Raw genomic sequence first — 25765 nt, 5'->3', positions numbered from 1 at the left:
GGATAGAGCTCGGGCCTGGGAGTCAGAAGGACATGAGTTATTAATAATAATAATAATAATTTGGTATTTGTTAAGCGCTTATTATGTGCCAAGCACTGTTCCAAGATCTGGGGGAGATAGAAGCTAATCAGCTTGTTCCACGTGGGGCTCACATTCTTAATTCCCATTTTACAGGTGAAGTCACCGAGGCACAGAGAATTTAAGTGACTTGCCCAAAGTCTCACAGCTGACAAGTGGTGGAGCCGGGATTGGAACCCAAGACCTCTGACTCCCAAGCCCAGGCTCTTTCCACTAGGCCACGCTACTTCTCCCTGCTCCAGTACTTGTCTGCTGTGTGACCTAGGGCAAGTGCCTTCACTTCTGTAGGCCTCAGTTACCTCATCTGCAAAATGGGAATTGAAACTGTGAACCCCATGTGAGATAGGGACTGTGTCCAACCCAATTTGCTTGTGTTCACTCCAGTGTTTAGTACAGTGCCTGGCACCTAGTAGGCACTTAACAAATACCACAATTATTATTATTAGTAAGCGCTGGGGGTGGATAGAGATAAATTGATTAGGACACAGATAAGTTGGTTAGGACACATCCTCTGTCCCACATGGTGCTCACAGTCTTTATCCCTTCAGGTAGCCATGAGCAGCATCAGAGAAGCAGCGTGGCTCCGTGGCAACGAGCCTGGGCTTGGGAGTCAGAGCTCATGGGTTCGAATCCCGGCTCTGCCACTTGTCAGCTGGGTGACTGTGGGCAAGTCACTTCACTTCTCTGTGGCTCAGTTACCTCATCTGTAAAATGGGGATCGACTGTGAGCCTCACGTAGGACAACCTGATGACCCTGTATCTCCCCCAGCGCTTAGAACAGTGCTCGGCACATAGTAAGCGCTTAACAAATACCAACGTTATTATTTCCTGGGCTGGGGGGACCCCTACCTTCAGGGTTTCACTGGAGGGAAAGATGGGGGAGAGGGAGAGAGAGAGAGAGGACAGTCAGAGGTGTGGGATGGTAAGGCTGGGTCCCTGGGGGACAATCAGGGAAGGAGAGGGGAGAGTCACGAGAGTCACTGAGGGAGAGTCAGGGATGGAGTGGGGAGAGTCAAGGGTGTGAGATGGTCCGTGCTGGGTCACTGGGAGAGAGTCAGAGCTGAAGAGGGGAAAGCCTTGAAGGTCGGTTTTGTGTCCCTGGAGTGAGTCAAGGATGGGTGTGGGGGGAGAGTCAGGGGTGGTGGTTGGTCCTTGCTGGGTCACTGGGGCCCCTCCACCCCTCGGACCCTCCAGGCGTCCTCTGCTGAGACCAGAACGTGGAGCTCGAGGTCGGACGTCATGGGAGCTGGGGGAGGAGGCGCCGACTCGGGCTCCCATGGTTTGTGTCCCCTCTTTGCAGGCGAGAAGCAGCTCAACATGAGTGGCCTTGGGGACAGCCCCACGGACCCTGCCAACCTTGATTCCCGCAAGAGGAAAGGCTCCCCATGTGACACGCTGGGGTCCAGGTCGGTGCCAGCACGGGTTCCGGAGCGGGTCCGGGTGGCACCGGGGTGGCATGGAGCGGGCGGTACGTGGTTGGCCGTGGGATCAGCTCGGCCCGGAGTGGCCCAGACTAGGAGGGAAGGTGGAGGAGCTGGGTTATCCCACCCTACCAGGCTATCCTCAGTTGGGACCTGCGCCCAAAGGGGTGTCCCTCCGTCCCCCTCAGAGAACGGCTATGTCTTCCCGTAGCAACTCTCCCCACCCCCGGCCCTGGTCTCACCCCCTGGGCCAGGCACAGCTTGTGCAGAGTGGCTGTTAGGGTCCCCAGGGCTTGGGCCAATTCGTGGCTTCTCCTGTGTCCTCCTGCGATCGTGGGGGGAATGGGGGTCCCCGTCCCATACCCGCGGGCTGGCCGTTCCGGGGTCATTGATGCCCCCCCCCCCCCCGATGCAGGGCTGTGGCTTGTGGGAAATCTGGACCTGTGGGAGGATGTTGGCCAGAGAGCTGGATCGGGGAGCTTAGAGGGGCCTCAGGGAGAGCCATGGGCCTAGTTCCAGGCTCCCCTTGCCGCCGCCCCCAACCCTAATTGCCCAGTGACTTGCCACTGCCCGGCTTCTTCGGGCTACCCGGGGGGGCCCCGGTGCAGGTCTTGCCGGTGCCCGGGGAGTCAGGCTCCCTTGCCAGGAGACAGCCTGCCAGTTTCTGTGCCTCTTGGGCTCGGAAGGCCCGGCCTGCTCCGGAGTCTGGGTTGGCTCCAGCCAGGCCGGGCCCTTCCTGGTAGTCCAGCCTGGCCAGGGTGACCGGGGGCGAGAGGGATCTGGGCCATGCCGGTCCTCACCGCGTTCCCCCTCCCACCCCGCATCTCGACCCCCCGGCGAATGGGCTCAGGGGTGAAGTGGGTGGTCCTTCCTGGCGCTGACGGGAATCCTGGCCTCACAGCCCGGAGAAACGGCGCCGGGAGCAGGAGAACAAATACCTGGAAGAGCTGGCGGAGCTGCTGTCGGCCAACCTCGGGGACATCGATAGTCTGAGCGTCAAGCCAGACAAATGCGAGATTCTGCGGAAGACGGTCGGCCAGATCCAGCAGATGAGGAGGAGGGAGCAAGGTAATGGCCGGCGGAGCCTCCCGCCTCTGCCTGACTCTCGGCCCCGCCTCCGGGACCTCCCACCCCTCCCCAGTTGTGGCCGGTTAGGCCGGTGGGTGGTGGGCCCACGGTGGCCCCCGGACCGGCACCCGAGCCTGGGGCAGTGCTGTTTGCCACTGCGGGTTGTCACCACCGCCTTAGTCGTCAGGCCCCTCAGTGAGGCCCCGGGCTCTCTCCTTGGATTTCCTCCAGGGAGAGGAAACCAGTATGTGGGAGGGAGGATTCCGGGAGGGCTGGCGGGGTGACGCCATTGTCCCCCAGCTCTGTCGGGGCCTAGTCCTAGAGGAGCGTTTTTAGTGCACCCGCTCCAAGAGCGCGGGCGGGGTGATCGTTGCCGTCCTCTGTGGCCCGGGAGGACCCGTGTCCCCGTACCCAGTTCCCTTCGGTCTCTGGAGCCGAGGAGCCCAGTGCCACACTCCCATCCCGACTCTGAACAAGCCTGGGAAGACTGACCTCCTGGGAAGCCAGAGATGGGCTCCCTGGAACCACAGAGGGTGGGGGGGGCGTGCACCGAGAGGGGCTGCCTGCTCGGCCCAGGGATCTGAGGGAAGGGTGGTATGGGGCGGGGAGGGGGGCGGGGGGCGGCAGGTGGGCACAGGGGGCTCGAGTTGGAGAGCTCTGGGGCATCTCAAACCGTCCGTGGCTCCCCTCGCCCAATTATCTGTGGCCAATCTGCCCAACCCACATCGCCCAGGCCATTCACACTCTGAAGGGTCCCTGCCGCCCGCTGTGATCCTGCTGGGGGTCCGGTGTTGGGGGTGGTCCTCTCCAGATGTATTTCGTTGGTTCCAAGAACATGGGAACCCTCTTCCACAGTTCTTTCAGTCTGTGTGGCCTCTGTTCAACTCTCCCTCATCCCACCCGGGTCATTGTTCTGCCACTCGGGGACCCCTGCTGCCTTGGACCCCGTGGAGGCCAGGGCCGTGGCTGGGGAGAGGCTGGGTTCACGCAGAACGGCGGCCAGGCTCCGACCAGGGGCATTCGGCACGTGTGCCAAGTCTGTGGGGCCCCGGCAGGGCCCGGCAGGCCGAACCTTGAAGTCCGCAGGCGGAAGAGCATCGGCCGAGTGATCGGTTCTCCCTCCTCCTTTGCAGAGAAAGCAGCGGCAGACGATGACGTCCAGAAGTCGGACATCTCCTCCAGCAGCCAAGGGGTGATTGAGAAGGAGTCCCTGGGGCCGCTCCTCCTGGAGGTAGGGGGGGCCTGCCTCCCTGCTGGCCGGCCTGCCTTCCACCTGCCCTCGACGGATCGATTGGCCGAAGGCCCGGGACCCTCTCCCGGACAGCCTTGCGGGTGTACGGGGGGAGGCAGGGGACCGGGGCAGGGGCAGGGAGAGGTGGGCGTCGATGGGGGGCGGGAACCCGAGACTCCTTCCATCTGTCGTCCAGTCTCCCTCCTACCATTCCTTCCCAAGTCCGTGAGCGATTTGTTTTCACTTGCCGCTTCCGCTTCCTTTCTTCCAGTTCTCTCCTTGACCCCCTGCAATCTGGCTTCCACCCCCTCCACTTCACGGAAACCGCCTTCTCTAAGGTCACTAATGTCCTCCGCCTGGCCAAATCCGATGGCCTCTACTCCCTCCTAATCCTCCTAGATCTCTCAGCTGCTTTTAACCCGATGGACCACCCCATTCTCCCGGAAACATTACCTAACCTCGATTTCGGTGACACCGTCCACTCCTAGTTCTCCTCTTATTTTTCTAGTTGCCCCTTAGTCTCTTTCGTGGGCTCCTCTGCCCCCCACCCTGTAACTGTGGGAGTCCCTCAAAGCTCAGTTCTGCATCTCCTTCTAGTCTCCATCCACGCCCACCTCCTTGGAAAACTCAGTCGCTCCCATGGCTTCAACTTCCATCTGTACGCTGATGACTCCCAAATCTACCTCTTGGGCCCCGACCTCTCTCTCGCATTTCTTTCTGCTTTCGGGACATTTCTACACCTCCAACTTTGCAGGTCCAAAAAAGAACTCCTCATTTTCCCACCCAGACCTTGTCCTCCCCCTATCTGCCCCATCACCGTGGACAGCCCCGCTATCCTCCCATCGCACAAACCTGTAACCTTTGCATTTTCCTCTCCTTATCTCTCTCCTTCAACCCACACATTCCGTCTCTCACCACGCGCCGTCGGTTCTACCGTCAGGACGTGGCTAAAATCCACCTTTCCTCTCTATCCCGAAGTGCTACCGCGCTGACCCAAACATTGTACCGCGTCCTGGCGACCGCATCAGCCTCCCAGCTCACCTCCCTATCACCCGACGCTTCCCCGCTCCAGTCTTCATTCTGCTGCCCAGATCATTTTTCTAAAAAGAGCTCAGTCCCTGTTTCCCCCGCTCAGGAACCTCCAGTGGTGGCCCAGCCACCTACACATTCAAGAGAAACTCCTTACCATCAGCTTTAAAACACTCACCTCTCTGCCTTCTTACTGTACCTGGCTGATTTCTGACTTCAGAGCAGCCCGCACACTTCACTAACACCAGTCTACTTACCGTACTTCGAACTTGACTATTGCCACGGCCTCCTCCCCGACCTCCCTGCCTCCTTTCTCTCCCGACTCCCCTCTCCGGTCCATATTCCACTCGGCTGCGGCTTTCATTTTTCTAAAATCTGTTCAGCCCACGTCTTACTTCTCCTCAGAAAACCTCCAGTGGTTGCCTAGCCACCTCCGCACTCAATCTGCACTCAATTGGCTCTCCCCTTCCTCCCTCACCCCGCTGATTTCCTACTACAACCCAGCCCACACACTTCACTCCGCTGTCGCCAGCCTATTCCCTGTACCTCGGTCTCGTCTTCTTCGCTCCCGACCCCTCCCCCACGTCCTCCCTCTGGCCCGGAATGCCCTCCCCACTCCTCTCTGGCAGACCACCTCTCCTCACCTTCCTCTTCCTTCCAAAATCACATCCCCTTCGTGAGGCCTTCGCCGACTAAGCCCTTACTTCTCTATCTTAGCCCTCCCTTCTGCATTACCTGTGCCCGTGTGTCTCTTCCTCGTAAGCACTTGGATATTCACCCCTCCCCCATCCCCACAGCACTTACATTCATAGTCTTCTGTAATTTATTTTGTCGTCTTCCTCCCCCTCCAGCCTGTAAGCTCCTTGCGGGCTGGGGTCCTCTCTTTCTATTCTTTTGCATTGCACTCGCCCAGGCCTTTAGTAGCACACAGGGCTCAATAAACACCATTGATTGACTGAGGCAGGGGGAGGTGGGTGGAGGCGGGCAGAATCCTCCCCATTATCAGAAGGAAGTGTGGTCTAATGGATAGAGCCCGGGCCTGGGAGTCAGAGGACCTGGGCTCTAATCCCAGCTCCGCCGCTCGTCTGCTGGGTGATCTTGGGCGAGTCATTTCGCTTCTCTGGGCCTTAGTTACCTCATTTGTAAAATGGGGATGAAGACTGAGAGCCTCATGTGGGAGATTGACTGTGTCCAACCTGATTAGCCTGTATCTACCTCAGCGCTCAGTACAGTATAGTACTTACGGTGTAATAGGTGCTTCACAAATACCATTAAAAAATACCCCCCGAACTCCAGCTGTTCCTGCTGGAAAGTCATCCCACATTGTGGCGTGCCGCAGGGGGATGCTGGTGCCACCTTAGGGTGAGGCTCATGCTGGGGCTCATGCTCTTCTCTCTCCCTCCCCGCCCCACCCCCCACCCCCCCCGGCTTCCCTCCCTCCCACGGACCCGGGGTCTCTCAGGCCCTGGACGGGTTTTTCTTCGTGGTGAACCGAGAGGGGAGGATCGTGTTTGTGTCCGAGAACGTGACCGGCTACCTGGGCTACAAGCAGGAGGAGCTGATGAACACCAGCGTCTACAGCGTCCTGCATGTGGGTGACCATGCCGAGTTAATCAAAAACCTGCTGCCCAAATCTCTAGGTAACCACTAGCTCTGTCCGGTCCTCCCCCATCCCACCCCCTTGGGACAGCCCCGCCGGGACTCCACGCTGTCCTTCGCGGCAAGCCCCAGGGCAGGTGGGCAGCGGGAGGGCGGGGACTCTCGGCTGGGACTCGATGGGCCGTTCCAGCCGCCGCCTCCCGAGCTCACCTGGTACCGGCCGATTCCTGTAGGGTGGCCGGGGGCCGTGGGGCGGTTTGTGGGCCGGGCGGAGACGGGTTGCGTCTGGCCCGGGCCCTGCTGGGCGGGGCTAGGGCCTTCCGGTGACCTCTCTGCGGCCCCTCTCCCTCAGTGAACAATGTGCCGTGGCCCCAGGAGGCCCCCCGCCGCAGCGGCCACACCTTCAACTGCCGGATGCTGCTGCGGGGCCCGGGCGGGCAGGGGGCGGATGGTACGGACGGCGCCGGGGGTGCCGAGGCCAGGAGTCAGCGCTACGAGATGATGCAGTGTTTCACGGTCTCCCAGCCCAAGTCTATCACGGAGGAGCCCGAAGGTATGGCCAGGGATTTGGTCGGAGTCCCGGGATCCCTCTCGGGTTGACCCCCAGACCACTGAATCTCAGGGACCGCCCAGAGGGTGCGTCTGGATGTGTGGGGGGGGCGTCTCCTTCGTGCCTCTCCCCTCCCGCCTCAGAGGTCCCCAGTGCCCCTCCCCTCCCATGGGGACAGTGACTCGGGCAGTGCCTCCTGCATCCAGGAGGAAGAGGTAGGAAGGAGTCATTCATTCACCTGTATTTATTAAGTGCTTACTGTGCGCGGAGCACCGTACCAAGCGTTTGGGAGAATACAACAGTAAACAGACACATTCCCTGCCTACAGTGAGCTTACAGTCTAGAGGGGTCACTCACTCCCCCACCCCCTTTAGGTGGGGGTGAAGCCGGGGGCCGGGAACTAGGGTGGCGGCCGGAGGCCGGACTGGAGTAGGGGTGGCTGGCGATCGGGGCGGGGGGTCCCCGCCTCACCACTTCCTTCCCGATGCCGGTGGTTCTGGACAGATTTCCATTCCTGTTTGATCTGCATCGCCCGGCGCTTCCCGCGGCCGCCCGCCGTCCCGGGGTCCGAGTCCTTCATGACCAAGCAAGACACGACAGGTATGGCGAGGTGGGGCGTGACCCGGGAGGTTCCTGCCGCGGGACTCCTCGGGGCGGAGGCTGCGGCCTGAACCCAGCCCCGCCACAAGGCCACCGCTTGCTCCAGGCCCCCGATCCCCTCTCCGTCCCCTTGCCCGATGGCGTGGCTCGAGCCTGCGGTGGAGGCCCCGGACCGGATTCGACTCCGCTCTGTGGGCATCTCCCCATTAGGGGTACCCGCTCTTCTTCTACACCCTCTCTTTTGGGGAGGCACCCTCCCCTGCTGTACGTGTCATTCAGTTAATCAGAGGTGTTTAGTGAGTGCTTAATGTGCGTCCAGCACAGTACTAGGCTCTGTCCTGATCCCCCGACTTCTCCTTCTACACCCGCTCTTTCGATGAGTCCCCCTGCCACCTCCTCCTCAACCTGCCTCTCCGGCCCGGCCCTCCCGTCTGTAGCTCCTCCTGCCTCCGGGGAAGCTCCACGTGGCGTCCCCCGCCGGCGCCGCCCACTGAGCACGTCCAACCCGAACCCTCGTCTCCCCGCCCAGCTTGCCCGTCTCCATCTGAGACACCACCTCCCTCCGCGCCCCAGAAGCTGCGCCCTCGGAGTCCCTCCCGCTGCCTCACTTCCCGTCACCTCTCACGACAACTGCCAGATCCCGCCGATTCTCCCGATCCCCGTCGGATTCACCCCTTCCTCTCCACCCGGCCGGTCCCTGCTCGGTCCAAGCTTTTGCCACACCCCAGTCAGGCTCCTGCATCTGCTCTTGCTGAGGAGAAGCATGAGTAGTAACCGTGGTATTTGTTAAGCGCTTACTGTGTGCCAAACACTGTTCTAAGCGCTGGGGTAGATACAAGGTGATCAGGTTGTCCCACGTGGGGCTCACGGTCTTAATCCCCATTTTACAGAGGAGGAAACCGAGGCACCAAGAAGTGAAGCGATCGCCTAAAGTCACGCAGCAGACAAGTGATGGAGCCAGGATTAGAACCCAGGTTCTCTGACTCCCAGGCCTGTGCTCTGTCCACCAGGCCGCACTGCTTTTCGAATCACTTGATTGATTGAGGAGTAGAAGCAGTCCCGGAACTGAACCTTGTGGTGCCCCCACAGTTAGGAGGTAGGAGACCGGGGAGAGTGAGGCAGAGGAGAAGGAGCGGAAGGGTCTAGAGATGGAAGAGGAGAACCGGGAGAGGAATGGCTCTCGGAAACCAAAGTTAGAGAGAGAGCGGCCCGCCGGATCCCAGCCATCCCAGAGGTTGAGGAGGATTATGACGGAGAAGCAGCGTGGCCTAGTGGAAAGAGCACGGGCCTAGGAGTCAGAGGACCTGGGGGGGTCTGATCCCACCTCTGCCGATTGCTTGCTGTGTGACCGTGGGCAAGTCACTTAACCCCTCTGGGCCTCATTTTCCAAATAGGGATTCAATCCTACTCCCTCCTACTTAAAGTGTGAGCCTCATGTGGGACAGGGATCATGTCCAACCGCAAAAGCTCAGATCTATCTCAGCACTTAGAAAGATGCTTGACACGTACTGAGTGCTTAACAAATTCTATGAAAAAAAGGTCTCAGATTTGACTCTGGGGGAGGAGGAGGTTACGGGTGACATTGGAGAGAGTGGCTTCAGTGGAGTGGGATTGGGAGAGGAGCGGAAACAGGATTACAGAGCTTCGGGGAGGAGAGGAACTGGAGGCAGTTGTGGGGGAGTTTGGACGGGACAGGGAAGAGTGAGAGGGCCGTGCGCCAGACCGTTCGGGCGGCCGGGGGAGGGGGCGGAGTACGAGAAGGCCGAGGCCGAGGCCGAGCTCCCGCTGGGCACGGGGGCCACGGAAGGGGCGCAGAGCGCTACCTGGCACGGGGGATCGTCCACACGACCGTGAGGGTGGGCGTAGGCATGCTTAAAACGTGTACACTTGGTGCACAAGTCCACACGTACCCATGCACTCAGGCGCATGCTCACGCCAAGCCACTACACCCAGACAAGCCAAAGGCCTCACTCTGGCCGAAAGTTGGGGTCCTTTTCCCACCAAACGTCTCTGAGAGTTGCTAGGGCGTGGCTTCTGCCTAGCTGCCGACACAGGCCCGGAGGGACCCTCGGGGACTCGGCTTTCTCTTCCCCTTCCCCTCCTGGCTCGGCCTCCCTCCAACCCCACCCCTCTACCCACCCCCGGCTTGTCCACCTCCTCTCTCCCCTGGCTTGGCTGGCCTCTTTCCCCGCTATCTTAGCCTCGTCCCTCTCCCGCCCGGGCCTCTGCTGCTTCTCCCCACTGTCCAGCCCAACCTCAGCTGCTTCTCTGCCCACCCAGGTAAAATCATCTCCATCGACACGAGCTCCCTGCGGGCCGCGGGCCGGACAGGCTGGGAGGATCTGGTGCGGAAATGCATCTACGCTTTCTTCCAGCCGCATGGGAGGGAGCCGTCCTACGCCCGGCAGCTGTTTCAGGAAGGTAAAACTCTCGCACCTTGTGCCCGGCTGGGGGGACGGGGGCACGGCAGGCGCCGGAGCACCACCGGGCGGGCGGGAAGACGCCCGGCGGAGGCTTGGGGGTGGCGCGGCCTCGGGCCCTCCTCACCGCCCCCGATCTGGGCCAGTGGCACGCGTCAGCCCGTCTGCCCCTCCAGCCTCCAGATCCGGCCTTCGGGGTGGGTTGATCCTAGGCCCCGGAGTCCCCACGTGTCCAGCACGCCGGTCCGAGGGTTCTTGAGGCCCGGAGTCCACGACTCAGGGGTCCCCCCGACACCGTCCGGCTGCCGGGGAGGACGGAGAAGGCCCGCCAGACCTTCCTCCTGGCAAGCTTCTCCCCGCTCCCAGTGCACAGATGGGAGGCCGGATCCCTTGAGCGCACAGTGACGTCTTCCCCCCTCGGGATGGGTCTCCCGCCAGAGCCCTGGGCGGCCCTCGAAACCCGGGCCTGGGTCACGGCGCCTTGTCCTCGGGAAGTTGGGCTTTTACCCCGACTCCCCGGGAAGTTGGGCTTTTACCCCGACTCCCCCCCCCAAGTCCCCGCCGCCCTGCCGAGCCTGGGCTTGGGGTGTCAGCGACGGCTTCAGCTGCCTGGGGCGCCGTGCCGGTTGCCCGCGGAGCGGAGGAGGGCTGGGTGGGACCCGCCCGGGGAGGCGGGTTAGCGGGAGGCGACGGGAGCCTGGGCCCGGCCCCCGGGGACGGGGTGGCGGCAGGGTCCGAGCGGGTGTCGTCGCTCTGTCGGTGCAGTGATGACCCGCGGCGCGGCCTTCAGCCCCCCGTACCGCTTCTCCCTGAGCGACGGCACAGTGCTCAGCGCCCGCACCAAGTGCAAACTGTGCTACCCGCAGAGCCCGGACGCCCAGCCCTTCATCATGGGCATCCACATCGTCGACAGGTACGCGCCCCTCTCCCGGCCCCCAAGCCGCATCCACCACAGCCCCGCCCCACCCAGTCCTCCCCCGGCCAGGTCGTCCACCCCTCCTGGCCCCGGCGGCGGCGGGTGTCGCCCCCCGCCTCCCAGCCAACGGTCCTCGCCGGATGCCCTTCCTCACTGTGCCCGCCGGCCGGGGAGGGCCCGGATCCCCCCACCTCGGCCCTTCCTGCTCTTTCTGGGCTTTCTGGAGGCTCGGGCCCGGATGGGGCCGGGCAGGGACCGGGGCGAGAGGAAGGCCTGAGCCTTCCTAGCCCTTGGGCCCCTCCCCTGCCCCCCCCGGGCCCAAGGAGCCGGCTGACTCCTGGATGAAGAACTGTCCGTGCCCAGTGGCTCCCTAACACGTCCCCGGACCGCCGCCGCTGTCCGGCCACTTGTGGCCAGCACGGGGCTTGTCCCGACGCTCCTGACGGATCTGTAGCTCAGTCCGCAGAAGGAGTGTTGACAAGCAGGTGCCTGAGCCCCGTCTCTCTCTGTCTCTGTCTCTGTCTCTCTGCTTCTCTCTCTCCGTCTCTTCTTCCTCACCTGTCCTGCAGGGATCCCAGTGCACTTTCTCCTCCAGAAAGCCCCAGCTCTGGCCTGGCCCTTCCCCGGGTGAATCCCACCGGGCACCCCGCCCTCTCCCCTGCACCGGGCCTAGCGCCGGCCTCCGCCCTTCCCCCCGCCGCCAGCGGCCAGCAGCCGACCCCCGGCCCCCCGGCCGGCCCCCCGCCCGGCAGCGGTAGCGGCGGTGGGGGCGGCGGCGGCAGCGGCTCGAGCCCCGGCCAGAGTAACTTCGGGTGTCTGCTGGGCAGCCAGGCCCCAGCCGCCGGGCTGGCCTCCTCCGCCCCGGGCCCCGGCCCGGCTCTGGGCCTCAGCGGATCCCCCCTGGGCAGCCCCGCCGGCCTCCCCCCGACGCAGTTCGCGTCTCCCAGACGGCAGATGAGCCCGGGACTGCTGGCCCGGCCCAGGGTGCCAGGGAACCCTTTCTCCCCGCCCTCCCTGCCCCCGCTGGGGTCCCCCGTCGGCGGCGCCAGCGGTGCCTGTCCCGGCGCCCACCGGCCCTACGCGCCCGGCCCGGGCGCCGCCCTGCAGGGCGTCTGCGAGGGGCCCGGCCACCCCGCCGGCTTCGCCCCCACCCCTCCCGTCCTGCGGCCGCCGGGCTCTCAGGGCTCCCCGGGCCCCCCGGCCCCCCAGGGCCCCTCGGGACCCCCCGGCCGGCTGGGCAGCAAGACTGAGCCCAGGGACGGCAAGGAGGTGGCCTCCCTCCTGAGCGAGATGATGCAGGCCGGCGACAGCCCCGGAGAGGGCCAGGCTCCGGACGCGGGCACGCCGCCCGGCGGCGGAGGCAGAGGGGATCACCGGCGCCCGGAGGGGGACGGCAAGGGCCCCCAGGGCGGCGGCCACCGCCCCGGGCAGCTCCCGGCCAACGCGGCCGAGCGGCGGCCGCTCCCCGCGGACGCGGACCCGGGCTCCGGCTGCCGGGACGCCTCTTCCTGCCCGGGGGCCCCCCCCCGGCCCCTCCGGCTCGACGGGCGCCTGCCCCTCCTCGCACAGCTCGCTGACCGAGCGGCACAAGATCCTCCACCGGCTGCTGCAGGAGGGGAGCCCCTCGGACATCGGCTCCCCGCCCCCCGAGCCCGAGCGCAGGGACAGCGGCCCCCCGGGGCTCCCGGCCAACAGGGCGGAGCAGGAGGGGACCAGGAAGAAGGACCAGAAGGACCACCAGCTGCTGCGCTACCTCCTGGACAAGAACGAGAAGACCGGGGCCGCCCCCGGCCCGCTCAGCCTGGACGACGTCGAGGTCAACCTGGAGCGGGCGGAGCCCGGCAGCCCGCCCTCCCCGGACGAGGCGCGGCTGGGGCCCCAGGGCCGGGTGAGTGAGGTCTTGGCCGCCCCGGGGGCAGCTGACCTGCGCCCCGAGCAGCGGCAGCCCGGCTCCGTCCAGCCTAGGGCCCGGGCTCTCCAAGGGTGGCCGCCTTTAGCGCCACGGGGCCCGGCGATCGCGCCCGCGACCGAACCGGTCTGGGTGGTCGGCCCGGAGGTCCTTGGCCCACGGACCACCTCACACCCGGCCTGGCAGGCCCCGGTGGGAGGCCGGGAGCCCCCGAGAGCAGGCACCCGGCGCTGGAACCGGGCAAGCCGGGGCTCTGCCGGGCCACGGCGAGGAGGTGGTCCCGGGCCCCGGGCAGCCGGCGGTTCGGTGGGTCCGGCTGGGACTGAGTGGCTGTTGGCTCCCCGGCCCGCCGGGGGCCCCTGACCGCTGTGACCAGCCCGGAAGGCCAAGGGTCTCCCGAGTTCACGGTGGGTCCCGGGCTCCCAACGCCCAGTGTAGGCGGGCCACCCTGGAGGCCGCCGCTCGGGCCGGCCCCGCGCCGTCGCTCCCGGGGGAGCGCTCTCGCCGTCGGCCTCCAGCTACCTCGCGCCGGGCCAGGGCCCGGCCTCGACGCCGTTCCTGTGCCACTCGGGGATGGGCTCGGGCCGGCGGAAGGTCTGGGGTCTGACGGGGCTGCAGCGGGGACCCGGTCGGCGGGGATGGAGACCGGGGTCACCGCTAGGGGTTCAGCCCCGTGGGTGCCCCGGGACGGGAGAACTCCTTCTGGATCGTGGGGTGCAGCACCCAAGCCACGCGAGGACCACAGTGGAGGGCGGCGGGTGGAAGAGACCCGGCAGCCTCGCCCCCACGGTCCTTGTGGGGAGCGTTTGGGGGGAAGGGTGGGCCGGGCCGAGTCACTGGGGAAGAGGCGGGACTGTCGCGTGGTCCGTGCTGGGTCACTGGGGTAGAGGCGCAGGGGTGTTGGATGGGTTTGCGCTGGGTCACTGGAGGCAGAGTCCCTTCTTGGGCATCTTAGATATTCCCAGCAACCTTAGTTACCCCCTGATGCTCTCGAGCGGTTGCCCATTCCAGCCAGTCCTCCCTAGCCCCAGGTTCCTTCTCTGTTCGAGTCGGGAGGCGTCAGGATGGCCCAGTGGTCTAAGACGCGGCATTCAGGTCGCCGGCTCCTGCAGGCGGGGGTTCGAATCCCGCTCCTGACATGTATACCTCCAGCATTTAGTGCAGTGCCTGGCACATAGTAAGCGCTTAGCAGATGCCGTTATTATTATCGTTATTCGTTCATTCGGTAGTATTTATTGAGCGCTTACTATGTGCAGAGCGCTGTACTAAGCGCTTGGATCGTAGACTACAGGCCCATGGGTCCGCTCCTTCCCGCGGCCCCCGCCCCCTGAGGGCCCAGAACGGCGACCCCTGACACGCCCGGCGGTCCAGGCTGCCGCCCGCGATCTCCCCCCTCCTGCCCAGCTCCACCAGGGCCGAAATGTTCGGAGGGGTGGCTGCCCTCAACGGAGCAGCGGGTGACCTTTTGACCCGGCATTCCCTCCTCAGTTCACCAGTGACCTGGAGCAGTTAGACCAGTTACTGCCGGCGCTGGAGAAGGCGGTACAGCTGCCGGGCCTGTGTGGGTCGGACCGGACGGAAGGCAGCGCGCCCGGGGTGACCCTCAAACAAGAGATCGTGCCGACCCCTCTCCAGCCCTCCTCCGCCAGGCTGTTCACCGGGCTAAAGAGTACGAGGGCGATGGTGGGGATGGTGGGGCTTGGGGCTCGGGATAGGGTCGGGTTGGAGTCAGGGCCGAGGGAGGAGGAGAGTAGGCAGGTTTGGGGTCTGAGGTGTGGGTGGGGGCTGAGGAGAGGGGCAGAGGGTGGGTTTTTAGGCTGTGAGGGGGGGCAGAAGGTAGAGTTTAAGCTCTAGGGAAGAGACAGTGGGTGGAGTTCAGGCTGTGGGGAGAGCGCAGAGGGTGGAGTTTAGCTTGTGGGGAGGGGGCAGTGAGTGGAGTTGAGGCTGTGGGAAGGGGCAGAGGGCGGAGGTTAGGCTCCCCATCACTTCTTCTCACGCTTCACCTTTTTCTCCCTTCACTTCTCTCCCTCTCCCCTCACTCTTCCTCACCCTTCCCTTCACCTCACTCTCCATCTCACTTTTTTCCCCTCATCTCAGCCTCTCATTCCTCACCCCTCTACTTCTCACCTTCTTCCCTCGCTTTTCTGTCCCTCTCACCCCTCTTCCTCTCCTCTCTCATCTTTTCATCCTCTCCCCTCTCCTCTCATCCACCCCCCCACCCCTTTCTCTCATCCCTCTCCCCGTCACCGTTCCTCACTCTCAGTCCCCTCACCCTTCTTCTCACCTCCCTCTTCCTCTCCCCCGTCTCCTTTCCCTCTCCTCTCTCCTTCACTCCTTTCTTCTTTCCCTTCCATCTGTCCTCTTCCTCCCCTCCCCTCTCTCCCTTTCATCCCTCCTTCCCTCTCACTACTCTTCACTCTCCGTCTCACCTCTTTCCTCTCTCCTTGTCTCCTTTCTCCCCTCTCCCCCTCAGCTCTCTTCCTCTCATCCCTCTCTCCCTGTTTGGCCCTCTGTGCCTCACAACCCTCTCTCCCCTTTTTGCCCTTTCTGCCCTTCTCCCTCTCACTCCTCTCTCCTTGTCACCTCTCACATCTCCTCGTTGGATCTCTCTCCCCTTCCCGCCCTTCCCCTCTTCCGTCTACCCTTTTCTTCCTCTCCTGCTCCTTTCCCCTCTCTCTTCCCGCCCCCCACCCCCACCCCCTTTGGTACTTCCCCCTCAACTGGGTGGTTTTCCTGAGCCCCTCCCCCTGTCCGGGGACAGCAGTCGCTCTGCCTGAACCCTGGCGCTGGTGTGGACTCTGGCTGCCGGCCTCTTCCGTCCCGAGGGTCCCCGTGGGCGGCTTGGGTGCGGAGGGGTAGGCGGTGAGGTTTTGGACGCTCTGCCTAACCCTCGCCCCTCCCCTGCCCGCCCTCTTCTTCGGTTAGGGTTGCCGGACCCAGATTTGGGGAGCACCGATCTCCAGAGCGGGCAGCCAGGGGCAGGTGACCCGCTCCCGTGGGCGGACAACGCGCTGAGCTCCGTGGCCCGGGGGGGACCACCTGCTAAACCGGAGGAGTAAGTCCTGCGTGGCTCTCGATGGGTCGTTGCTCCGGCCACCTCTGTCTGTCTGCCCCTTCCCATCCTCGCCTGTTCTCCTGCCTCCCCCGCTCACTCTGCCTCCTCCTCCTTCCCTTCCCTCTCTCTGCCTCCCCCTCCATCAGAAGAGCCACACGAACCTGGAAGACAGAGGCACTCTCGAGCTACCTGCCTGACGATAATTAAGCCCCTCGAGAACCAGGGACTGAGCCTAACACTCACCTGTGTAGTTTTTCTCAATGCTCGGTGTAGTGCTCTTCCTACAGTAAGCGCTTAATAAGTACAGTTACCGTCTCTGCCAAATGATTGGGAGGATATGAGCGTAGTTCAAGAGAACCACCCGAGGGGGTCCGATAAATGACAAATCAAAAGGTGATAAATGAGGGCCGAGGGGCTGCTGTGAAACTGGGAGGGGATCGATCAGGGACACCTCGCGGAAGGGGAGGAGGGATTTCAGAAGGGCTTTGAGGATGGAAGGAGTCCCGGAAAGGAGGGTGGGTGTGAGCAGGAGGTCAGCAGTGGGTGTGACAGGAATGAGGCCCGGCTGTTGGGCTGGAGAGGGAAAAGCGGGCGACCTGGGGTGAAGCAGCCGAGGAGCGAGGATAAGTAGCAGGAGAGAGCCGACCGAGTGCCTCAGAGCTGATGATGTGCTTGCTGCCGAGAGGAGTGCGTAATGGTTGGGTGGGTGGGGCCTCAGGAGCAGGGAGATGCGCACGAAACGTTGCTTTGGGAAAGTGATCCAGGCAGCAGAGGGAAGTGGGGACTGGAGAGGGCCGGAGGCATGGAGGTCAGCCAGGAGACTGCCATATCTGGTGGTATAACATAAGTGCTTGGACCTGCGTAGTGCCAGTGGAGTGGAAGGGACGATTTCTGGAGATGTCGTGAAGGTAGATGGGCAGGATTTGGTAGATCATCTGACTGGATGCGGAGGTTGAAAGGAATCTCAGATCATACCACCATTCAGGACTGGAGAGGCCGGAAGGGGTGGAGGCCGATGGTGACAACTGCGACGGGAGATTTGGTTGGGGGAGAGGATTTGGGAGGGAAGGCAGGAAGTTCAGCCTCTGGACACGTTGAGCTTTCGGTGCCAGTGGGACGTCCCGGAGGCTGGAGAAGATGCCTCTCCCCTCCCTGCCCCTCCTGGCCCACCCCCAGCCGCTTCCCTCCTTCCCCGCCCTTCCCCCCCACCGACCCCAGGGCCAGCAGCAGAATGCAGACAGCCACTGCCGCGCTGAGGAGGTCGGGGTTTGGGGAAGGGGCCGCGGAGGCGCTCGGGGGGGTCGGCTCTCGGTCCCCGGCCGGGGGCGCCCGCTGACCGGCCGCGTCTCTCTGCCCTCAGTCCGTGTCTCGGCTCCCAGCTGGATGAGCTGCTGTGTCCCCCTACGACGGCAGAGGGTCGCAACGACGAGAAGGCCCTCCTGGAGCAGCTGGTGGCCTTCCTGAGCGGCCAGGACGAGACCGAGCTGGCCGAGCTGGACCGCGCGCTGGGCATCGACAAGCTGGTGCAGGTATGGGCTCCGGTCAGCGAGCGGGGGCAGGCCCCGGGTCGGGACGGTGGGATGGGGCTCCGGTCCTCTCTCGCTCCAGGCTGCCCTGTGGGGGCCGGGTGAACTGGGCCCCCCCGCAAGGAGCCATTCTCGGGGGCCAAAGCGTCTCCGAGTCCAGGGTCCCCAGTTTACCCTCAGTCATACGGCGCGAGCATCCAAGTGGTAGGGCCGTCGGTGGGACCCGAACTCAGTCTCTGACAGTGGCGCCCGGGCCTTGGGGAAGGGCTGTGTGCCGATCGACCTCCTCAGTACCCTCCTCGTGACTAGGGACAGACCGTCCAACTCCCCTGACTCTCCCCATCCTCCTCCGAATTTCTCCCAGCGGCTCAGCGTGGCCCGTCCGACACCCAAGTGTCCCCTCCCCGTCCCCGACTCTCCCCCAGTAATCCAGCACGTACTGTTCGAAATCCCCAACTCCCTCTCCATCCCTGACTCGGGACAGAGCATCCAACACCCTGACTTTCCCCTCCCCATCCCCGGTTCTCCCCCAGGGACCCAGCACGGACCACCCCGTAGCCCTGACTCTCCTCTCTCCATCCCTGACCCCCACCCCCACCGGCCGACCCAGGACGGACCTTCCCACGGCCCCGACTCTCCCCGCTCCATCGCTGATTTTCCCTCGGGGATTCAGGCTTCCCGCCGCGATCCCCGGCGGCTGTGGACTGAGCGGCAGAGCACTGAGGCCCGGGCCCGGAATGGGGGACTCGTCGGCCGCGCCGGCGGGGTGGGGGTGGGACTGCGGATTCTCACCGTGGCTCTGGTCCGGCAGGGAGGAGGCGTCGAAGTCCTGGGCGAGGGATTCCAGCCCCCACCGGCCCCCCAGCCCGCGCTGCTGGACCCGAAGCCCGGCATGTATGCCCAGCCCTACCCGTCGTCGGCCTCCCCTGCCTCCGCCGCCGCCGCCGCCTTCCAGGGCCTGGCAAGGCAGAAGCCCACCTTTGGGCCGGGGCCCGGCCAGGGGCCTGCCCCCCGTGGCGCCTTCCCCACCGCCATGGGGTTACAGCCGCGCCCCCCCCGGGAGCCGGGCCCCCACCGCCTCCAACCAGTTGCGCCTTCAGCTGCAGCAGCGGCTGCAGGGGCAACAGCAGGTGAGAGCGGGGTGGCGCCGGGGGCTTTTCGGGCTTCTCGGTGTCTCTGGGGACTCACGCCTGCGTGCACATCATCGTCGTCATAATAATGATAAAGTTCCTGGCGTCCTGTTAAGCGCTTACCACGTGCCAAGCACCGAACCCGCCTACACGTGCCCGTCAGCGCGCACGTGCACCCGCTGCCCCCTTCCCGGCTCTGGTCCTGTGACCGTGACCCAAGGAGTGAGACGGGTGGGATGTGGGTGGGCCCTGTCCCCGGGGTGAGTCCCAGGTGTCCATCTGTCCTTGGCCACCTGTCCCAGTTTCCCACCTGTCCCATCCCGGCTTCTCCAGAGGTCGGTAGGGAACTGGGGCGGGGGGCCGTGGAGGCTGTTGAGCGGGAAGGGCCATCCGGCTCACTGTTCCTCCCCCCCCCCCCCGCCCCCTCTCCCCACCCATCTCCATCCAGCTGATGCACCAGAACCGACAAGCTCTCTTCAGCCAGTTCGCAGCGTCTGCGCCCGTGGGCATCGCCGTGCGGTCCGGCATGCTGCAGCAGATGGCGTCGCAGGTAAGGCTGCAGCCTCTGGCGGGTCCCCGGGGGCCCTGTCGGTGGGCGGTACCCACGGCGGCCTCCTGATGGGAAGTGCCCTGGGCTCAGGGGCAGTTCAGGAGTGCCCCGTTTCGGAGGGAGGAGGGGATGGGGACCGGCAGGGCTCATTCCGGCCGTCTCACGCCCTGTGCACTTGAGCCCCAGGCCGTGGCCCGGTGCCACGCCTGACCGCTGGCGCGAGTGCCGCTCAGAGTCCGGCCGGACAGCGGGCGGGGGTCTCCGCGCCTCTGACGGCCCCGTCCCCCCCCCCCTCCTCTCCCCTCCGCAGCCTCCCCTGAACGCGCAGATGCTGGCCCAGCGCCAGCGGGAGCTGTACAGCCAGCAGCACCGGCAGCGCCAGCTCCTGCAGCAGCGAGCCATGCTCATGCGCCAACACAGCTTTGCGGGCAGCCTCCCGCCCACCGCCCCCGGAATGTCGGCCCAGATGGGGGCCGCCCGCCTGGCGCAGCCCTCCCCGCACCAGTTCCCTTACCCCCCGAGTTACGGTACGAACCCCGGAACCCCGCCCAGCTCGTCCAGCCCCTTCTCCCCCCTCCCCCCGGGCCCCGAGGCTGCCCTGGTCAGCCGTGGCGGTGTGGGCGGCAGAGCCATGATGGGCGGCCAGTTCGGAGCCGGGATGAGCCCCCAGACGCAGCAGAATGTCTTCCAGTATGCGGGGTCAGGTAGGCCCGAGGGGCGGGCGGGCGAGCGGGGAAAGCCGGGCCGTGGGCGGGCAGGGAGGGCCCGGGCGCGAGGCGGGCACCGAGGCTGCTGGCCGGGGGGAGGGGGTTCTGGGGTCGGTCACAGGTTGGGCCCTAGCACCACCTGAGGGGCGGGGCGGGGCAAAGGCCATCGTGGGCACCGCCCTGGGATGGGAAATATTAGGGTGCACCCACCGGCTGGGTACTGGCACCAGCCGGGGGTGAGAAGGGAGCGGGGGCTGGCTGCAGTCCTAGTCCTGGCACCCAGAATTGAGGAGGGGGCAGGGACACCAGTCACAGGCTGGACCCCGGCCCCGCCTGAGGGCGGGGAGGGGCCCATCACAGGCTGGGGAGGAGGAACGGGAGCAGGGGCCCGCCCCCGGCACTGGCAGTGCCTGGGGGCAGAGGGAATCGTCATGGAACCGATAGCCCAGCTTCCATGCCACCATCCCCGTGGCATTTTGGAGGTGGGGGGAGAAGCAGAGGAGGGGCTAGAGAGCTCCACCGGTCCCCCGATGGGTACTCACGGCCCTCCCCAGCCGCCCCTCCCCAAGCTGCCCCTTTAGCCCCTTCAAGGTCAGGGGTGGCGTGAAGGTGGATGGGATTTCAGGGAGCCGAACGGTACCCGGCCGGCTCCAGTGAGGCAGTCTGCAGTCCGGTCCGGTCCCGACTTTACTGCCAGCGTGCACAGCAGGCGGCAGAGCGCTTGCGTGCGGCCCCAGTGTAGGGGAGCGACGGGGATTGAGTCTTCATACTACTCGGACACGCCCCGGAGAGCCTGCTCCAACTCCTTTCAGTCCAAGGAGCGGGACCCTGGGGCCTGCTTACCGGTAGTCCATTAGCATTTTCAAGGGAACCACTTGCAACTCCTGCATTACTCACATCATTGCCCCACTTTGCATAATATTTACAACCCCAAAACAGGAGAGGGAAGGGGCGGTTAGGTGGGATCGTAGGAAAATCAGGTCTAACGAAAAAGGGGGCAGAAAGAAATAGGAGGAGAGGAGGGAAAGGGGAAAAGAACACTCGAGACTACACCCCGTCTTTTGCACTCTCGAGCGTGGCATACGATACACGCTCGGTGAATCGCTCCCCCTCCCCGACTCTTCCTCCCCTGGCACTCGCCCATTATAGTGAAGAACCTCCCTTCCCTGCAAGCGTGGCTCTGCATTGTCTACGAGCTCTCATCTTCTCATGCGAGCACGCGCCACGTGAATGCCTGCAGAAATAATCTTTTATTCCCTCCTCCGAAACTGGGGCTGGAGAGGGGAAACTGGAAGGAACTAAAATGCCTTGTCTGTGACAGTGACTCGAGGCAGTTGCAGATGGGTTCCCCGTGAGGTGCCGGGGACCAGGGGGCCGCCTCAGAGGAGGGGGTCGGGCGGTGCGGCCTGCTCCGGCCTCACAACCATCTTGAATCTCTCCCGGCGTGAGAGGAGCCAGGGACTATTTCAGCGATCCCCGACCCTCCTCCCCGGCACCCCTCGCTTCCCACCGAGATAGTGGTTAGTCCTAGTCAGGGTCCTTCCGAGAAGGTAGCCGCCGTGCGGCAGCGGGAGAGCCTGCGTTTCATCCATTCGTTCAGCCGTATTTATTGAGCGCTTACTGGGTGCAGAGCACTGTACTGAGTACGTGGGAGAGGACGGCATAACAATAAACAGACACGTTCCCTGCCCACGGGGGCAGCGGCAGGCCCCGGGTCGGCGGCTCTGGGGAGCGGGCGCCGGGCCGGGGCCGGCTCCTCGGCCGGACCCGGAATCGGGGGGGGGCGGGGGGGCCGCGGAGCCTGACCCCCGACCCCCGCCGGACGCCGTTCCAGGTCAGGGGAGGGGTAGCGGGACTGAGGCGTGTGTTGCCCCGCAGGGATGGGGCAGCCGGGAGAGGCTGGTTTCGCCCCCGCGCTCAGCCCCGGCAGCCCCACGGGGTCTCCGCAGATGGCTGCCGCCCAGCCCAGCCCCGGATACCAGTCCCCTGACGTGAAGACCTGGCAGCAGGGAGCACTGGGAGCGAGCAAGTAAGTGGGGCCGGCTGGGAGCGGGGGGCCGGGTGACCGGGGGCAGCCGCTCGGGGGGGCCGGGAAATAACCGGTCCCCTTCTTTCCTCCCCCGCGGCCCCGCACGCAGCATGTTCGGCCAGGCCGCGGCCAGCCAGCAGGCCCTGTACAACAACATGAGCATAACGGTGGCCATGGCCGGCCCCGGCGTCCAGGCCCTGAACCCCGTCAACGGCCACGTGCAGATGGGCTCGCTGTCCGGCCTGAACGCCGCCGCCGTGTGTGCCGAGCAGGTCGGTGCTCGGAGCCCTTCCCCGGCCCCCCCGCACGCGAGGCCGCTCTCCCGCTGCCCCCCCCCCCCCCCCGTGGGCTGCATGCGGTCCCCGGGAATAACGGACTCCGCCCTTCCCGCCGCCAGCCTTCCCGCTCGGGGCCCCGGAGAGGCCCTTCGGGCGTGGGGGCCGGGGACCTGGGAAACGGGGCCGGAGAGCTGGGGGTGAGAGACGGGGACCCGGGGACGTGAGGCAGGAGAACTGGGAGTCGCAGGGAGAGGGGATGGGGGACCTGGGGCTGGAGGGCCGGGGGAGCTGAGGGCTCGGGTGTCCCGGGGCCCCGACCCCGGACGAAGCGGCCCTGAACGGGCCGCAATTTGCCGGCAGGTGGCAGATCCCACGCTGATGCCCGGAAGTCTGTACTGCAGCCAGCTGCCCTCCGACCTTCTCAAAGCAGACCCCGACGGGGCCCAGGTCAGTAAGATGCTGGGGGCCGGGCGCCCCGGCCCAGGTGGGGACACTGGGTTTTTTTTTTTGTTGTTGTTGGTTCGTTTTAAAAAAAGGTATTTCAGTGCTTACCGTGTGCCAGGCGCTGTTTCGGGCGCTGGGGTGGATACAAGGTAATCAGATTGGCCACAGTCCCTGCCCCACGTAGGGTTCATAGTCTTAATCCCCCTTTTTCAGATGAGGTAACTGAGGCACAGAGAAATGAAGTGATTTGCCCAAGATCACGCAGCAGACAAGCGGCAGAGCCGGAACTAGAACCCAGGTCCTCGTGACTGTATCCGGGCCCGTGCCGTATCCACCGGGCCACGCTGCCTTTCACGCCGCTGCTGGGTGTCTCCAGATGGATCACTGGTCCCGGGGGACGCGCCTGCACCCGGACTGTTTCCCGGTGCGCCCCCGACCCCGTGCCCCGCACTCTCACCGGGGGGTGGTTACTGCCACCCCGGAGCCCTTGGCGGGGGAGGGGTCGCGACGGTGGGAGAAATGGAGGACGGACAGAAAGACCCCTCCCACGGAGCAGATGGCTCAGCAAGAAGGGCCGGGCCGCCTTCCTTCGCACGTGTTCACGCTCGCTTGCATGCTCACGTGCATACATGAACGCGCGCGTCCTCACGCGCACCTCGGCGGTATTTATTGGGTGCTTACCGCGTGCAGAGAGCACTGTACCCGGTGCTTGGGAAAGCACAGTCCAACCGTCGGTAGACGGATTCCTGGCCGCAAGGAGTTTACAGCCGACAGTGTGTACACAGAGAGGCGCCCTCAGCCGAGAGGCCCGGATCCCCTGGGGAGGAAGGGCCGGAACAAAGGAAGAAGTTGGAGTTGGGCACGGGCTGGGATCCGGGACTGGGGTCGGGCTTCTCCCTGGGATGGGGGGGAGGCCCGAGGATGGAGGCCCTACGGGTTTAGGGAATGATGGAGTGAGCCCTCGTGCTCAGCAGGGGCTTGGCGACAGGGTCTCCGCGGTGGTCCCGGTAACACGTGCGGAGTCACCCCGGTGGTCCCGCCGGGAGCCGCCTCGGTGGTCTTGACGTCACATCTGGTGCCGCCCACGCGGCTCTGACGTCATCCCCGGCGCCACTCTCGACGGCCCCGACGTCACCCCCCCAGCACCGCTCCGGTGACCGAGACGTGCCCCGCGCCACCCCGGTGGTCCCGATGTCGCGCCTGCCCCGCGCTGCCCATCACGCCTGGTGTCACCCCGGTGGGCCTCTGGTCACTCTGGGTGCCGGCCCAGGGGTCCCGTACCCACGTTGAGTTGCCTAAATGGCCTAGACCTCACCCCCGGTACCACCCGGGTGGCCCCACCATCATGCTCAGAACCACCTCCGTGGGCCCCACGCCTTGCCTGCACCACTCCGGTGGTCCCGACGTCATGCCCGGCACTGCCCCGGTGGGCCCGTCGTCATGTCTGGAGCCCCCTAGGTGACGGTGATTGTACCCCTCTCGCCGCGCCCTGTGCCACCACGGTGGTCTTTTCGCCACCCCGGGCGCCGCCCCAGTGGCCCCTTGCCTTTCCCAGTGCCCCCGCCCCACTCGGCGGCCCGGTGGCCGGGTCCGGCACCACCCCGCGTGGCGGCCCTGTCTTGCCAGCGGGGGCTTGGCACCCGCCGCGGCTGAGCCGAGCCCCGGCAGGGGTGGACGTAGGGCTCCCGCCGGCCACACCCAGGACCCGTATGGCCCCAGGCAGCCACCGCCCCTCCCCCCCCCCCCCCCCCCCCCGTGCACCCTCGCTAAACTCTGGGGCGGCGACGACAGAGGCAGAGACGTCATCCCTTCCGCGCCTGGGGGCCGGCCCCCTCTCACCGGGCCACTGGCCATGGGCAAGCCGGGGCCCGGCCCAAGGGGTTTGTGGATCTGGCCCCAACTCTCGCTCTCCTTGCCTTTTGGGTACGTGCGTGTCTCCACTGGGCCAGCCTCGTGTGGTGGCATCCCGCCGGGCCGAAGGGGCTACAGTGTGGACGCCAGGCTCCGGGACTGGTGTGCAGCGGATGGGGAACGGGCCCGGAGTGAGGGAAGATCGGTGGCTCCGGAGGCCTCTCCGGGGGGGATGGTGGGGAGCGGCCTGGGGGTCCCAAAGGAGAGACGTTCCTTCTTGGCGCAGGGCAGGAGACGTCGGAGTGCACGGCCGGCCCTCCGGGTTGGCCGCCGGGGCCCGGCGCGTACGGTCTCCCTCCCGGCGCTGGCCGGGAGCCCCGGTTCTGCGTCCCCTGGGGGCCACGGGTCCGACCCGGCGGGCAGAGGATGCCTCAGCGGCGCCCAGTCGGTTCCGGCCCGTGCCACCGCGGGGCGGCCCCCTCGCGCCGGCGAGGGCCCCGACGGGCACGTCCACGGAGAGGCCCGGGCGTGAGGGTGCGAGAGCCTGAAAGCGTGGGCCCGTGAGCGAGCGTGGGAACCCGGGAGCGCGTGAGGAAGAGTGTGTGAGCGCCTGGGCCGGCGTGGGAGCATGACAGAGCGTGGGAGCGTGACGGAGCACAGTGAATGCATCAGTTTTCTTTTTGTAGGGCAAGAAGACAGAAGAGCTCTTCTGTGTGCTGGCTACAGACTAGAGGAGCTCTAGTGAGTTTCCACTTGACGCAGTCGTGCCTCTCCGGGGATGCCTGGCCGCTCGCTGACCCCACGCGTCTGTGTCTCCGCAGATGCAGCAGGTCCAGGTGTTTGCGGACGTCCAGTGCACGGTGAACGTGGTGGGGGGGGAGCCGTACCACCTCGGCCAGGCCGCGCCCCTGGGCGCCCCGTCGTCCCAGGTCCCGAAGAGCCTCCTGCAGCAGCTGCTGACCGAGTAGTGGCCGCGGGGACGCCGGGCGAGCGGCGCTCGATCCCGGCGAGGGTCGAGGTCCGTCTCCTCCGCGGGCTCGGGGCCTCCGCCTGTGGCTGTTGCCCGGGCCCCGGGCTCTGGAGCGAGGAGGGGCCGACTGGGCACCGGAGGGCCGGGCCCTTGGCCCGTGCGCCGCCCGAGACGGCCGTGCCCGTCCCGGGTCCCCGGGGGCCGAGCCGGGCCGACAACCCGGGGCCGGGGCTTCGCCGGCCGCCGGCGCCGCCCTCCGGGGTTGGGCCCCGGGGGCGCTTCGCGCGGGACAATCAGCTTTTTCTCGTGAAGGTCGGGGGTGGGTGGGGAGGGGGCTTTATCTACCCCGGTCGCCGGAAGCGGAGCCGGGGCTCCCGGTCCGAGGCCCCCGACGCCCGGCCCGG

At 65.6% G+C, this 25765-nt stretch overlaps 1 protein-coding gene across 1 annotated transcript; it reads left to right on the top strand.

Annotated features, from left to right (window-relative positions):
- Positions 1 to 851: 851 nt before the first annotated feature.
- Positions 852 to 25762, top strand: NCOA1 (nuclear receptor coactivator 1). Its single transcript, XM_029052700.2, is given in 22 exon segments — positions 852 to 872; positions 1379 to 1484; positions 2401 to 2567; positions 3701 to 3798; positions 6290 to 6467; positions 6779 to 6979; positions 7481 to 7576; positions 9857 to 9997; positions 10762 to 10909; positions 11482 to 12432; positions 12434 to 12800; positions 14310 to 14490; positions 15747 to 15876; positions 17237 to 17405; positions 18214 to 18462; positions 18464 to 18532; positions 18981 to 19082; positions 19393 to 19786; positions 21668 to 21818; positions 21928 to 22090; positions 22457 to 22543; positions 25213 to 25762. Coding segments are annotated over 21 exon segments (4278 nt in total). The 5' UTR covers positions 852 to 872; positions 1379 to 1395; the 3' UTR covers positions 25360 to 25762.
- The last annotated feature ends 3 nt before the right edge of the window (positions 25763 to 25765 follow it).

The sequence above is a fragment of the Ornithorhynchus anatinus genome, chromosome X2 (genome assembly GCF_004115215.2).
Source record: "Ornithorhynchus anatinus isolate Pmale09 chromosome X2, mOrnAna1.pri.v4, whole genome shotgun sequence".
In the NCBI taxonomy this organism is placed as follows: Eukaryota; Metazoa; Chordata; class Mammalia; order Monotremata; family Ornithorhynchidae; genus Ornithorhynchus; species Ornithorhynchus anatinus.
Note: the sequence above shows the minus strand (reverse complement) of the source record. Positions and strands in the feature narration are given on the sequence as shown.